General features: G+C 42.7%; 1 protein-coding gene across 1 annotated transcript in view; it reads left to right on the top strand.

The window, feature by feature from the left end:
* Nucleotides 1–16548, top strand: part of LOC115088599 (dynein gamma chain, flagellar outer arm-like) — a 535861-nt gene that overhangs the window by 67690 nt on the left and 451623 nt on the right. The window contains exons 8-10 of the mRNA XM_029596857.1: nt 4514–4716; nt 9490–9614; nt 16086–16212. Of these exons, the coding sequence (XP_029452717.1) occupies nt 4514–4716; nt 9490–9614; nt 16086–16212 (455 nt within the window). The remainder of the gene's footprint in view (nt 1–4513; nt 4717–9489; nt 9615–16085; nt 16213–16548) is intronic.

Genomic DNA, 16548 nt, shown 5'->3' with positions numbered 1-16548 from the left:
TTGCCTGGAACTCGGACTGTGTTGTTTGCCGCTTGCCTTGACCCATTGCCTGGAATCGGACTGTGTTGCTCGCCTCCTTCCAGCGGACTTCGTGCCGGATTGTGCTGCATAGTTTTCCACCTTCCGGAGACGAGTACACCTGAGCGCTACAGGTGGGTGCCATCCCTCGTCCCGGTCCAAGGATCCACTACTATAACACTTCAGTCTTCTCCTCTAATCTCCCCTGTACTTTATGGGCATCTCCATAGCTGTTTTGAGCTAGGGGAGCACCTGTGTGGAGGATGTTTTTTCCCTCCCTTCTCCTCCTGGCTATGGCACCATCTTCTTGGTATCTGCTCCTTCACAACTAATTATTGGATTGGCAAGGGAATCCCTTGGACTGAGGGACACCTGGTTGACTTGAAAAAACTCAGTTCCTAACTTTTCTCTCTCTCTGGAAGGGTGGGTAAAACAAGAAAAATGCACCTTGATTAAAGCACTCAAAAAAAAAAAATTAAGGGGAGAAATTATCACCCATTGGATGTAGATTGGAAATAAATCTTTTACTTACTAAGACTCCTCAGACAAGGCTTTGGCCCTATACTACACAATTTAAGGGTAAAAAAAAGCTCTTACACTCTCAAATCCAACTCAAAAGTCCACAGAGACACCAGGGGATACTTGCTAATATGCAAGCTGGAATAAACGATTGCAATAGCCTCCCAGTGGGGGTGCTGTGACAGAGATGGTTCATTCGTGAATGGCTTAGCTTCTAGACCATACTGCTTAGGAGGGATCCCACAGAGAGGAAAGGGTCCTGTCTTTGGAAGGACCAATTAGGGTGTCCAGAAGACACGTGGAACCCACACAGCCAGTGGTGGAACAATGATCGTTTGAGTCCCGGTGCAGGCCACTGATGAGAGTTCTGACAATGACTTCTGAGAGAGGACGGCTCACGCAATTCAGTCACTATGAGCCTGCACTGTTCTGGGTTGGCTGGGCTGTATAGGCACAGCCTGATTCTAGTGGAGTCCTCGCCACTGCTTGGGCCCCGGGGCAGTTGCACCAGCTGCTCTCCATTAGCTCTGCCATTGCACTCTGTGGTCTGCTGTGATCCTGAGTGTGAAGAGAAACAAACTGACTAATCCAGTCAGCATAGCAAGATGCCAGCATGGTTCTACAGAGTGAGAGGAGCTGTGTCAAAAAGTACTAAACAGAAATAGAGGAGTCCTGCCTGCAAAGGTACTGCAATGACAACAGAAAAAAACCCCAGGATTTCCAGGTACAAGAATATCTGACGTGGAGTCATTACAATAGAGGGCTTAAGAAATGAAATTCTGCAATAGAATGTACAGAATCGGCATCTCAGAAATTCGCCATATGCAAGATTGTTCCTATTGAAAATGTTTTGTTACAGGAATTCTTTTTGTGGATTTGAGCAGTCGCACCTGAAGGATGCTCAAGATTGAACCACACCCAGTGCTTTCTTGTGCAGGACAGATAGTAGAAGGGTGATTACAGCTGGGTCTAAAAAATGTTTCCATAAGTTTCTGGCGGACAGGTCCATTAATGATTATAAAGCAGTCTCTGGTCTCTTTACTAAGGTCTATACTTCTCCCACCAAAGGACATATTGAGATTCTTAGAGTAGTGAGTGGACTGAACCATCTGATATATTTGCGCTCAGGGATGCCATACACCATCACCACCTGGCTCCCTGAAATAACCAACAGTGATGAGAAAGACAGAAAGAAAGAAAAAAAAGGTGAAAGAATCCATCTGGAACTGAGAGGGGAGGGGCGGTGAGTGATCCTTGATCGGGAGACCTGCCCCCTCTGACATCACTGAGGACTGTAACGGACGTTAAACGGCGCCAGAACCCCGGGTGCCTGCGCACAGGGATTCCACACACCATCACCAGCGGGCTCCCTGAAATAACTAACAGTGATGAGAAAGACAGAAAGAAAGAGAAAAAGGTGAAAGAATCCATCTGGAACTGAGAGGGGAGGGGCGGTGAGTGATCCTCGATTGGGAGACCCGCTCCCTCTGACGTCACTGAGGACTGTGACGGACGTTAAACGGCGTCAGAACACCAGGTGTCATGCGCCGAAGGGGCACGACAAAGGGGCACTCCCCTTTGTGCATCCCTTCGTGCATCCCTTAGTGTTAGCCATTCCCATGTTCTTTTATATCCCTTGTTAACAATCCCCATATTTAAATGTTTAATGTATTTGACAAAGGTAACGCATGAATTCCTGCAAATTTTGTTTAAATGTAAACCGATGTGATATGTAAAATCGAACACCGGTATATAAAAATAAATAATAAAATATAGAGCTACCATCTAGGAGTGGCCACAATGGTATTGTCTAGAGAGTGCTGATCAGCGAAGCCCAGGATTATTCTTGTTGGAAGGTTTGTAGCTGGGAGAAGGAGAAGTCTAGTCTCCTGTCTCTTAGGAGATGGAGAGGGAAAGAGAGGAAGCAAACCTTCTATCTCTGGGTTCCCATAGCCACACAGAAATATCCCTGTGCTGGTGCTTCTGACACTGAACTATAAGTAACCTTTCCTGAAAGACCATGATCTGAGTTCCTGGTGTGAATGACGCTCTTTGCAGGAGTGTGCAAGTTTTCTTTCAGACCGATGCTATACCACGCGCTGGCTGCAGTGCACAGTTTAACCCACGACTGGACGTGTGTTTTAGACTCGCGTCCATAACCCCCGACGCAAAACGGAGGTTAGCGCATCCAAAATGCGCGTCCAATCGTGCGCGTCTGTGATAGTATTCATCACATACAAATGCATGTTGATGAGGCTATTATCTATCTATTCCCCCCATGTAAAAAAAAAATGTGTGTCAGAGGTGCACATTTTTACTCACCTGCTTCGAGGCAGGCGTCAATTTTGGAGGAGCTCAAAAAGTGTACAGAAAAGCATAAAATACTGCCGATATTATGTCTAAGGAAGTAAAAAATTAGAAATGTCCCCGTCCCCCTCCTCCCTCCCAAAAAAAGCATGCTGTCCATTTTCCTAATTGGCTGACAGCCACCTCTCCTGGGTGCCCACTGCCGAGGAGTCGCTAGGAGCACGCGATTTCTCCTAGCGCCTCCTTTTTACCACAGCAGCCCATTTGTATTTTGCATTGGGCGCCCCGGAGAGGTGGATCAGCGCGCGTTAAAGGAGCGGGCGCTCAATCATGAGTGCCCCTTTAATGCACACCGATACTGCATCGGCTTGCTTGTGTTTTCATTTCTTTAATGTCGTGCTCAGGAACTAATTGGATCTTGTGCACTCCTTAAATGTAATGGAATGTTTATCCATTGTTGAGAGAGACTGAATTCCTGGAGCAAAGCAATACTTCTGCTAAATTGAAATGCAATAAAAGAAAAAGAAAAGAAATGTGTCGTACCAAATTGTTTCAGTGGAAGAAGCTGTGTAGAAAAGACTTTTTTTTATTTTGAAACACCAATATATTCTGTCAAGTTTCTTCTTGGACTTGTTCCATCCAAAAACACCTTGGGCTCTGAATGAAATCCTTCCCTCTTGTTGGAGGATCCACGCCATGAGATTTGGGACTCATTTGGGAAAACGAGTCAGGGACTCAGCGCTTGTATCAAGTATGTCCCCCAGTTCTAGAGGTGTATTGGGGGAAGTGCTGCACAATTGTTAGGGGTCTGTTTACTAACCTGTGACATATGTTAATGCACATTAATGTGAATTATCACATTATCAGTGCCTAGGTCCCACTGCCAGCAAAGGGAGCTGCAGTAAATAATGCACATTAATATGCATCACAGTTTAGTTAATATGCCCCGTAGTCAGGTAGACTTGGGGATCACCACCACTTACTTCTGGGAGTGAGCATAAGGGAGTGGCTCGCTCTATTAGCATCTGCTGGGTACTTTTAGGTGACCCAGACTGACCACTATTGCACACAGCATGAAGTTACTTATGTTCTTATGCCTCTTTGGCAGTGAAATGGTGTTCTGATACACATATTGCAACCCTTTTCCTTTTATTAAAGGGTTTTTTTGGGTTTTCTTTTTTTAAAGAAACCCTCTCCTGGCAAATACTCAGCTATAAATAAATCAGACATTTCCAAATTTGCAAAAGTCCATTTGGCTGACATTAACTTAAGCTTCTTAAGGATGTGCTTTGGATTGTCTTGTAATTCATGACTCAGCAGATCTAAGCAAGCCATGTGACCTCTTTATGCTTGATAGATAAAAATAAATTTAGTCCTCTTCCCACAGAGATGTACTCCTGTATGCCTCTGAATGTTACAGACCCGAGATATTTATGAATATCGAGTAGAAGTACCAATATATTACAGCTCAGTGCTTATAGGTAATGCTTCCTCAGCGTAAATCTTTCATTTATTGTTTCAGCGAATCCAGAAATCAATTTGTGATACACCAAAACAGCCAGCAAACTAATAAAGTCAACAAAAAGTTCAAAAAATACCCAGTGAAGATGGGTGCAATGTCATGGAAGATTGCATTTTCTAATGTTGTTTATTTTCCTTCTATCTGTAGGATAGATGCTTGCTTGGAGCTGCATATTTATTTTCAAGATGCAGTGCGCCAGTTACGTGAAAGACTATCAGGAACCCATGGCATGCACCAATATGCTTCCTCTAGCTCAATATCCACGATTCAAGGGAAGCAATCCTCTGTACACACATCAAAAACTAGTCGTCTCTTTATGAAGAAGACTTCCTCTGTCACATCTAGTTATGGTAAGCATGTGAAAACACAGGCAGACCATTTTTAGGTGTGACTTTCACAAACGAGAGCACCTGTTGTTGAGGGTTTGTGCGTCTGTCCGTCCATCCATCCATATGCATTGGGGTATAGGCACAAATGTGCAGCTGCAGGCCCTTAGTCAAGCTGCTATGCATGCCACATACCTAGGAGGAGCAGTGGGATTCCCTTATGCTGCCACTATGACCCATCTTCAACCCCATGGCAGTTTGAGAGAGAGGGAACAGGAGGACCAGTACTACTAATCACTTCTATAGCACTACTTGACGTATGCAGTGCTCTATAAAAACACGTTTAAGAGCCAGTCCCCGCTCATTAGCACTTACAGTCTAATCAAGACAAACGTACAGAGCAAAAGAGACTTTGGGAATTTCCTTTATTAATAAAATGGTTCAGTTTAATAAAGCTGTAAGTGGTATAATCAGGGGTTAAGATTTAAAAGCCATCTCAAAACAATAGGTATTCAGACTGGATTTAAATAAGGCAAGAGAAGGAGAATGACATACCAACTTGAGAAGACTATTCCAGCCAAGTGGAAAGCATGGAGACAGGAGCTGGCAGTAGAGGAAAATGGCATAGATATTTATTTATAAAATGTATAACCCATCTATCAATTTTCCTAGGTGCGGTACAGGTGAACATACATAATAATATTTAAACATCGCTCAGTCTCTAAAAGCAACAAAAATAATTCACATGCAATAATAAATTAAATTTCATATATAAAATAGATAAAAATAACTGCCTTAAAAACACAATTCCTCAGATTCTGAGAAGATATTACAACACATAGTTGCTCATTACCAATGAATAAATAAAAATGAAATAAAAGCTGTTGCGGAGGGAACGGTGGACCCTTGGGCCGGCCTGGTGGAGGAGGACGGATGGGGCGGAGAAGGAACAGGCCGGGAGGCAGTACCAAGACTGGCGCTGAAGTGAGGTCTTCACTCTGGAAGCCCAAGATCCCCCGGGAGGAGCCCTTGAGGACCCGGACTGCTGGGACTTAGGCGGCAGCAGCGAGACTTGAAGAGGAGACAGACCAGTAGTCGGGGCAGGCGGCGGCACAGAGAGGACCAGAGATGAGCCAGAAGTCAAGGTGGGTAGCAGACACGGAGAATCAGAAGCGAAGCCAGAGTCAGGAACCAGGAAGACTAGCCAAGAGGAATCCAGAACTGGAGCGGAATCAGAAACAGCAGGATCAGGATCAGCAGGAAGAGGAACAGCAGGAACAAGACCAGGTATGCAGCAACTAGTGACTTCTGAGAGTGAACCTTGTTGCAAGGCGATTTCCCTAGTCAGACGCCGGGTTTAAATACCCTGCCAGCGTCTGACGTCATCTAGGGGGCTGGCTGGGACTCCATGCGGCTGGACCTTTAAAAGGCTCTCCCTAGCACGTGCGAGTGTGCCTACAGGGGGGGGGCGGAGTTAAGATCGGAGCTCTGCGGCGTCTCCTTCGTGGAGACGCTGCCGAGGAGAGGCCTGGTAGGCCCGAGGAGCGCCAGACCCCATTGCAGGCCGCAGCGTGGAAGGAGAGGTAAGGGACCCGGTCGCGAGTTTAGCGACCGGGACCGCAACAAAAGCAGCCTTAAACATGATTATAATAATGCTGAAATGGTCTTACAGAGCATAACTACTCACCAAAGGCCAGTTTAATTAAGAAGCCGTTTATCTTTTTTCTTACAGAGTTTAATACAACTTTCAGATTGAATGTTGTCGGATAAAGAATTCCAGAGTACCTGCCCTGCAACCACAAATGTGTGCTGTCTTGTCTTGCAAAAGCAAAATTGTTTTACAGGTGGCACTTCTAACATGTTGAGCAGAGTTCACACGGAGGGGTGTAAGGAGTGATATGAGAAGAGAAGTAGTGAGGGACTGCAGAGTGAAGGCTCTTGTAGGTGTGTAAGAAGAGCTTAAACTGTATGTGGAAATGGATAGGGAGCTGAATTTGGAATAGATTGGAGTGGAGAGAAATGGTTCAGTGGTGCGAAGTGAGAGCGTGGATAAGATTGTGATTAAGATTTCTAGCAATGTATTGAGAAAAGAAGGGACAGATTTTGGGGATGTTATAGAAAAGGAAATGACACATTTTAGGACAGTTTTGGATGTGTTAAGAAGGAAAGAGAGAGAGGAGATGAAGATGACCCTAAGGTTATGGGCTGAGAGGACTGGGAGGATGACTGTTATCCATAGAAATAGAGAAAGGAGGAAGAGTGGAAGTGGATTTAGAGGGAAAGATAAGAAGTTCTATCTTGGCCAGGCTGAGTTTAAGGTGGAGATGGACATCCAAGTAGCAATGTCAAACAAGCAGGCTGAGATCTGGATCTGGAATCCTGATGAAACTTCTGGTGTAGAGAGGAAGATCTGGGAATCATCAGCATAAAGATGGTATTGAAAGCTATGGGAGGAGATCAGATACAAAAGAAGTTAGTATAGTAGGGATGTGAATCGTTTTTTGACGATTTAAAACAATCGTCAGATATATTTTAAATCGTCAAAAATCGTTAAGAGTCGTGATACAATAGAAATTCCCCTGATTTATCGCGAAAAATCGTAAATCGGGGGAGGGGGAGGGCGGGGAAAACCGGCACACCAATAAAACCTCTAAACCCACCCCGACCCTATAAAATGAATCCTTTACCTTCCCCACCCTCCCGAACCCCCCCAAAACTTTTTACGAGTACCTGGTGGTCCAGTGGGGGCGCGGGGACCGATCTCCCGCTCTCGGTCCATCGGCGCCATTTTGGCTGCCACTCAAAAATGGCGCCGATGGTCCGATAAAAATAAAACCCACCTGACCCTTTAAAAATGACCCCTTAGCTTCCCCCACCCTCCCGATCCCCCCAAAACATACCTGGTGGTCTAGTGGTGGTCCCGGGAGCGATCTCCCGTTCTCAGGCCGTCGGCTGCCACTCATAAAGATGGCGCTGATGGCCCTTTGGCCTTACCATATGACAGGGTATCTGTGCCATTGGCCGACCCCTGTCACATGGTAGGAGCACTGGCTGGCCGGTGCCATCTTTAAAGATGGCCGCCGCCATATTTAAAGATGGCCACCGCCGTCGTAAAGATGGCCGCCGCCATCTTTAAAGATGGCGCCAGCCATCCAGTGCTCCTACCATGTGACAGGAGCTGGCCAATGGCACGGATACCCTGTCATATGGTAAGGGCAAAGGGCCATCGGCGCCATCTTTATGAGTGGCAGCCGACGGCCTGAGAACGGGAGATCGCTCCCGGGACCACCACTAGACCACCAGGTATGTTTTGGGGGGCTCGGGAGGGTGGGGGAAGCTAAGGGGTTGTTTTTAAAGGGTCGGGTGGGTTTTTTTTTTATCGGGCCATCGGCGCCATTTTTGAGTGGCAGCCAAAATAGCGCTGATGGCCCGAGAGCGGGAGATCGGTCAGAAGAAAGTAAGTAAAGACAGCGGAGATGGAACAGCACACTTGGATACAAAAGAGAGAAGGGAGATGGGAGAATAGTTAGCAGGGTAGGTAGGATCCAGTGAAGAAGAAGTTTTAAAGATGTATGTGATCACAGCATGTGTAAAGGCAGCAGAAACCATTGCATTGGAAAGTGATAAACTGAGGATGTGACAGATGGAAGGGATAACTGCAGGGGGAATGAGGTCACAGGAACAAGTAGGGAGTTTGAAAGAGGAGAGACGATGAGCTGTTTCCTCCAATGTGATTTCTGAATTGGAGGAGAAGGTGGCAGGGGCCAGAGGAAGAGAAGGATGAAGTGGGAGAGGGGGAGGTAAAAGTGATCTGGTTGAGAACTCAAGGTTAATTTTGTGAACCTTGTCATGAAAGTAGTCAACCATAGTCAGGGCAGAGAGTGAAGAGGGGGATCAGAGGTGAAAGCAATGTGAGAAGGGAATTGTGTGTGGCAAAAAAACTGTAAGGGCTGGAGGCAAGAGTTTGTCAGATGGACATACTGGAGTAGTCTTACATGACAAGTGCAACAGCAGATTGGAAGGAAGTCAGCAGGAATTTGAAATGTATGAAATCAGTATGGGCATGGGATTTTAGCTCTGCAGAGCAGTCAGAGGAAGTGAGGAAGCAGATTCTGGAGATGAACCAAGGCTGGGGTTTGGTGTGCCTTACAGGATGGGCTAAAGCAGAGGAGAGTACATTGTTGTAAGAAGAAAATGCTTCATCAACTCACTCAGACAATGTAGTAGAGGAGAGAAGAGATGAAACAGCAGTGGAAGAGGGTACAAGGGTCGATAACCTGGAGACTCCTGAATGTGGAAATGTATCCAGATCTGTTCTTGTACATGAGCATTCAAGATCACACAGGTCCCTTCTCCGGATGTGGCATGCAAATTCTAAGACATTAGTTATTTGAAGAGAATTTAATCTCAGCTGCTTGCTGATTTCTTGCTGCACAGTACAGCGGAGCAGGCTTGGTTCTCTATTAGCTCCACCCCGCCCCCTAGAAAAACGTTTATTTTAAACGTAGATTTTAAAGCATGTGGTTTGGTTTTCCATGATTCTGTAGAAAGTGCCTGTGAATTTCTCTCCTCCATAGAATCCTTCTTCTCTCCATTGACATTGCCTCTCTTTCTTTCCTCTCTCCATCGCCCTAAAAGAGCACCTAGTCTGTTTGACTGGATGACTTTCTTTGATTTTTTTTTTTCCTTGCAGGATGTCTAAATATTTGTTTTCCTGGTTTGTCAGCAGTGCAATTATATAGCCAAGTAATAATTATTGATGTTAGTAATGAAACTTAGCCATTTTTTTCTGCTTAGATCATCAGCATGACTATCAAGGCACAGGAGTGGCCATCACAGACGAGGACACAGTAATGTACCATTTGGACACACTGTGCAGGAGGTTAAAGCAGTTTTGGGATATCATTCTGAAGTTACATCAGGTACGATGGCTTCCCTGCACGCAGCCGCAGGTGTCCGTTCAGAGCTTGCAGTGGTGCTTCAGAGTTCTCATTACTGAGTCAGATGAGTTCTTCCACTAGAGGTGGGAAGGAGGGAAAAGTTTGTTTTGTTTTTGTGGGGCTTTTTCCTTATGAATTTTGTTTCCTAAAACGTTTGTTTCATTTGTTTTATTTAAAAAAAAAAAAAAGAAAGAAACGTTAACCCCCACCCAAAGGCACAAAAAAAATGGTGTCTCCTTTGCCCCCTACCCATCCCTTCCACTTGGAAAAACCACAAGGGCCAGGTTCCTCCTCAGCCCCCACTTTATCCGGTCCAGGGGGGATCCACAGACCCTTCCTCCCATTGTTCATAATCTGCTCGTTACAGCAATGGATTTGAGACTGAGGGACGGGGATCTGTATCGTGGGCTCTTAATTTTTCCACAAAAGATAGCGGATCGATGCACAGATAATACACATTTGAGGAAAATAAGAAGTTGCAAGTTGTGTGCTGAGATAACACTCAGAGTGGTTGCATACAAACAGATACATTTTAAGAAATTAAATAAAGTGAGGACATCTCATCAACAATTCACAAGTCCTTATAATCAGACAGAGTTCATAACACATATAAATATCCTCAGACAATAGTAGTTTAATCAAGTGTCATAGAATTAATTTCCCCGACATGGGACCGTGTTTTGCGACGCTGCATCGGGAGGGACAAATGCAAACCCTATGGGAGTCAGAAAAATTCTATAAATAAAACAAAATAAGTTAAAATGAAATGCAAAACCACAAAGGGCACAAAGCAAGAGGTATACAAAATTAAAGTATACATACATATATATCAGTTATACAGTAAATAATAAATTGTCAATAACAGGATTCAACCATGGGGTAACAAATCCCTACAAAAAGGAAGAAAGAGGTGTCTCTTTTTTAGTGTATATATTTTTATTTATAGAGTATATATTTGGTTTTTTTTTATTTACTTAGTAAATACAGTGATTGAAAGAATAAAAAGCTGATAGCAGAAGTAGTACTGGAGAAATAGAAAAGTATATTAAAGTAAGTTAAATGTGTAAAAACATAGGAGAAAACGAACCAGTGGAAGGCTATCAAAAATCTGTATTACATACCTGATGAAAAGGAGAAATGTGAAGAAAACAACTGGGAGTTTAAAATAATTGACCTAAAGACAAACAGATCATGAGAATGACAAAAATAGCTGAAAACATATGAAGGAAATGACTTTACTGAAAAGCAGTAAAGGGCCATTTGAGAGAGCCATGCAAAAAAATCGAGGGTTTAAAAGGGTAATGCAAAATGTAGCTCATACCTGCATAGGGAAGCTAAAAACTGCTATCCCAAATGAAAGTGGTGATCAAGGAAATGGTAACATTTGTGGAAACAACTGAAAGGTTAAGAATGATGTATGCTATACCTGAGCCAAAAAGAAAAAGTATATATGAAATTTCAAAACGTTTTTCCACCCTTGCAGGAACGGGGCTGTCATCCAGGAAAGCTCAGTGGAGAAACAAAAAATGTAAACAAGTTAAACCTTCGCCAAAGACATGAAACACAATGGGACAAACGGCGTTATACGCAGCATGAAAAGATATCGTGGTCAGGAAATCAAGCAGAGTTAGAGAGACAAAAAAAATATAATTAAAAAAAAAAACACAAAATGAAAAGGAACATTTTAATACTCGAAGCCCCAAGTAGAAAAAAATCAAAGCCCCAGGTAGAAAAAACATTAGGAAGTTGTGAAACAAAGTATTTGAAATGTTTTAATCATAGCTGATATAGTGGAAAAGGCTCGCCTGTGCCTGTGACTGTGTCAAGACCACAAAATCTTTTTCAAAGTGAAAATAACCCAGAGAGGGAAAGGTATCCAGAAATTTAAAAACCAATGGTAAAATGAGCAAATACGGTGAACCTGAGCCAAATAAGGGAGTGAACAAGTATAACTGAAGCGGCTTTCAAGTCCTGCCAAAATGGGCTGTCATGCCAGAGAGAGGCGCAGGATCACTAAATGGTCACACACACAAAAAAATCTTATAAATCAATAATATGAAATTCAGTTTACAAGAAACCAGTATTGCTACAGTTCACTAGTGATCACCCACGTCCTTTAAGAAATGATCTCTCTACGGGCCAGTTTCTTTGTTTCAGACTTCATTTTTCATGCACAGACCATGTTTTCAAGATTTCTTTCTCGTGGCTACCCCATACGCCTATTAAAGAAAGTGCACAAACGGGCCCTCTATGCACATAGGAACTGGCTTTTCTTCCCCTCTGTTTGGGAAGAGGACCCTCCGTATCACCTCCGTATCACCTGTCTGTTCCATCATCCAGAAACACTGGTCGGTATTGTGCCCTCTATCTGTCTTTTCTGATCGTCCTACATTCTCCTTTAAATGTGGAAAGAATCTACGGGATTTTCTGCTCTCTTCTTTTCTCCGATCCCCTAATGAATGTTCGGAATCCCACATAGGACATTCTCCCTATGGTCCCTGCTCTGTTTACGTGCTTTCATACACTTTATTTTTTTTTACCCACCCACAAAGTGGCGCAAACTACATTTTAGGGTAGATTTTCAGACGAGCGCGTGCACATCCATGTGTGCGCGCGCTACCTGGTGTGCACACATGGATGTGTGCGCACTACCTGGCTTGCCCACTTGTGCGTGCTGCGTGCACTGACACCCGCGGCCTTGATCAGTTCCCTCCCAGGCCGTTCCAATTTAAGAGCGGCCTGGGAGGGAACTTCCCTACCCCCTATTCTAACCTACCTAGCCCCCCCACAACTTTTTATTGTACCTCTTGTGCCTGCCTCGAGGCTGGCACAGGTTGCACGTGCCGGCACCCTGCCGGCTTGCAATCCTCTGACACAGCAGCAAATAGCTGCTGTGCCGGGGTCTCTAGCCCTGCCCCGCCCCGCCCCCTCTGCTTACACACGTCCCGGGGCTTTACACGCGTAGCCGGGCCTTTGAAAATGGGGATTTACGCGCGTAGGCGTTTTAAAATCTGGCCCTTTGTGACACACATCTGCTTGTAACACTAGTGGAGTTATTTATGTTATCATCTGCCCCTGCAGTCTGCTCTATGTGGGCAAAACAATCCGTAAGTTCAAAATTAGAATTTCTGAACATTGCTCTTCCATCTTTAACAACAAACTGGATGCTCCTCTGGTTGAACATTGGCTAATGAAAAATCACACAATATCTCACCTGCGTTTCATTGCTCTGGAGGTCCCTTATCAGCTCCCCCGTGGTGGTGAGTTTTCAACTTTTCTTATCATACTTGAATAACGCAAGATATTTGAACTTCAATCTCTAGTTCCTTGAACAAAGACATTGTGTGAAGTATTTTGTTGTAATAATCCCTTTTCCTTACTCTCTGTATTATGGCTTAATTAAAACTTAAAGCTCTACATTCTATAATTCCTTCATTTTTTTTTCTTATTATCCCCTTTTTTACTTAATACTCTTTTTTTTTTCCTTGGTTTTGTCCATCTTGCCATCTTTTACCCTGCTTTTACCTCAATTGTCCCGGGGGCTGTCACTCATCATCGTTCTTAACCTTACTTTTTTCCTCCTCTTATTATTATTACCTTACTATGTATTTTTTATTTGGCAATAGATTACCTCAGCAGGTTTTGATGTCATCTAAACTGACATTAATCTGATTGACAGTTGTTTTTGGTGCACTTTTTGAGTCAGTCAGTACTTAAACCTCTTACAACTCTGCGCTCCCTTCCTATTCGCCTAACTGATCTTGGAAGCCCGGTGTGGCCCTGTCTAATAATATAATTGTTCTCTAACTGGTTTGCTTTTGGGTACCTATTACATTGGTATAATTCTCTTTTTTGTTTTAGTAATATTATCTTCTCCTTCCTGTTATCTTTTTGGTTTCCATCCTTCTCTTTCCCTACTGGACTCTAGCTCTTGGATTACTTCATGCTGTACATCATGCTGCCGTTTGGTTCATTTCATCTCTTTGGTGATATTGGTTTCTTATAATTGGTTTTCATATTATTTATTTACAGTGGGCCCTTGAGTTACAACAGCCTCAGGTTATGACCAACCTTTCAGGTCTTGAGTTACAACCAAAATTTGACTTATGACTGGTTTTCCTGATTTGAGTCACAACCAAGTTTTGAGAGAGAGAGAGAGAGAGAGAGAGAGAGAGAGACTAGCCAAAATGCCCTCATACTAGGTAGGTATTTATACCCCTATATGAGGCCTACCTAGTTACTCGAAGTGAGGTGTAGGTATTGGTTATGGGTTTAGGGGCCACTTTGACATGCAGAGTTCGATGTTCGAACAGAACAATGCACTCTTGTGAAGATGTGATGAACTTCGGAGTGAGGAAACTCACCCAAAGATGAGATTTGTGCAATGTTCTCTCAACCTAGCTTGATGTTACCCAGGTAGAGAGTCCATAGGCAGATATCGTAAAGGAACTGGTGGAGGAGGTAAAATTGTTGTTTCTGGTAGGCTAGGCACATTTTATAACTTTTTGGTGAGCACACTAAGAAATTATTGGTGTTTCTGGTAATAACAGACATTATACAACCATTTTTTATTATAGAAATGGTTAGGTAAGGGGTGCTTTTGGGAGGTTTGGAACGCATTATGGATATTTCCATTATTTCCTATGGAAAAAATAGTTTTGACTTACAACCAACTTGAGTTACAACCAGCCCCCTGGAACCAATTAAATTCGTAAGTCAAGGGTCCACTAGTATATGAATTTTTGTGTGTGACCATTTAGTGATCCTGCGCCCCTCTCTGGAATGACAGCCGCTTCAATTATACTTGTTCACTCTCTCCTTTGCTCAGGTATGGGTTCACCGCATTTGCTCATTTTGCCATTGATTTTTAAATTTATGGATATTTTTCCTTCTTTGTGTTTTTTCACTTTGAAAAAGATTTTTGGTCTTGACATGCAGGCACGGGCTAGCCTTTTTCATTATATCGGCTATAATTTAAAAATTTCAAATAATATTTTTCACAACTTCCTAATGTTTTTCCTACCTGGGGCTTTGATTTTTTTTCTACTTGAGGCTTCAATTATTAAATTTTCCTTTTCATTTAAAAAAATAATAATTTTTTTTTCTCTCTAGTTCTGCTTGGTTTCCTGACCCTGATATCTTTTCATGCTGTACATAACGCTGTTTGTCCCATTGCGTTTCATGTCTTTGGTGAAGATTTAACTTGTTTACATTTTTTGTTTCTCCAGTGAGCTTTCTTGGATGACAGCCCGTTCCTGCTGGGGTTGAAAACCATTTTGAAAATTCATATATACTTTTTCTTTTTGGCTTAGGTATAGCATACATCAATCTTAATCTTTCAGTTGTTTCCACAAATTTTCTTTATACTTACTATTTCCTTCATCATCACTTTCATTTGGAATAGCAGTTTTGAATTTCCCCAAGAAGGTATGAGCTAGTTCTTTTTATGTTACACTTTTAAACCCTTGATTTTTTTTACATGGCTCTCTCAAACGGTCCTTTATTGTTTTTCAGTAAAGCCAGTTCCTTCATATGTTTTCAACTATTTTTGTCATTTTCATGATCTGTTTGTCCTTAGGTCAATTATTTTAAATTCCCAGTTGTTTTCTTCACATTTCTCCTTTTCATCAGGTATGTAATACAGATTTTTGAAAGCTTTCCACTGGTTCGTTTTCTCATATGTTTTACACATTTTACTTACTTCAATACATTTTTCTATTGCTGCTATCAAGCTAGGTCAATAGTACAATGTACAAATCTCATTTTTGTGTACCTTTCCTCACTCCAAATCACATCAAATCTTCACTGATGTCTACTTTGCTAATTGTACCTCTGACTGTGCATGTAAAAGTGCCCCCCAAAACCTAGACCATAACCAAAAGCTCACCCCGAGTTACTAGGTGCCCCTCCTATAGTGGAATAAAAAGTTAACTAATATGTGTATCTCCCTAGAGGCTCTCTCTCTCTCTACCTACTCCCCTCCCCAAAACAGGATTTGCAGTTTTTAGCGCAAATCGCATTTTGGGAATATCGCACAGCATAACGCCAGGAAAAATGGTGTAGTTATTTCTGGTGTTAAAACATGTGATAACATGCGTTACGCTATCGCATGCAACGCTAAGCACCCCTCATTTTAATTTACTCCACCCTAACTCCGCCCAAAGTCCTCCCATTTGGGAAAAGTTTTAAAATTTGCATACGCATCTTGTGATGCGTTATTTATCACAGGTGTTATGGCATTATCATGGGTGTTAGGGCTCTTAAGCCCGTGATAAAGCCCTAACTCGATCTGATAAATGACTCTGTTAGATCCCTTTGAAAATAGACCCATAAAAGTCTGATGTACTAAAGGGTTTTTCTATTTGTGTCTATGGGAAAAATGCTTATTATATAGACCCCTTGGGGACAAAAGCTTTAGTACATCTGTCACATAATGTTCTTTTGCTTTCTCAGTACAAAATGTTGTCAGAGCAGACAGAGGGGATACGGAAACCCTATCGGGAGGACATCACAGAGGAAGAGACCAGCGAAACTGGAAGTGTTAGTGAGCTCACAGGACCAGAAGAACATGTGTCTATAGGTATGGGAGCAGACAGGATTATTAACCAAGCCTCAAATTGCTTGCATCAAAGATAATCTGTAGAAAAGTTGATTGTTTATGGCAGGGTTGCTATGAGTGTACTAGAATTATGAGGAGACTTCCAAACTCTTAGTTCTGAGGTTGAACTACATCAGGGAAGCTTATTTATTTATTTATTTATTTATTTATTTATTTATTTATTTATAGTGTACATTGAATTAGTCAACATACCAAAAAGACCATGGCGACTTACAAACATAAATGCAACAACATATAATCAAATTATAAATGGTACACTCATATGTTTTAAATATAAATACATTTTAACAAATTAGT

The sequence above is a fragment of the Rhinatrema bivittatum genome, chromosome 3 (genome assembly GCF_901001135.1).
Source record: "Rhinatrema bivittatum chromosome 3, aRhiBiv1.1, whole genome shotgun sequence".
NCBI classification, from domain to species: Eukaryota; Metazoa; Chordata; class Amphibia; order Gymnophiona; family Rhinatrematidae; genus Rhinatrema; species Rhinatrema bivittatum.
This window is presented reverse-complemented; position numbering and strand designations above follow the sequence as displayed.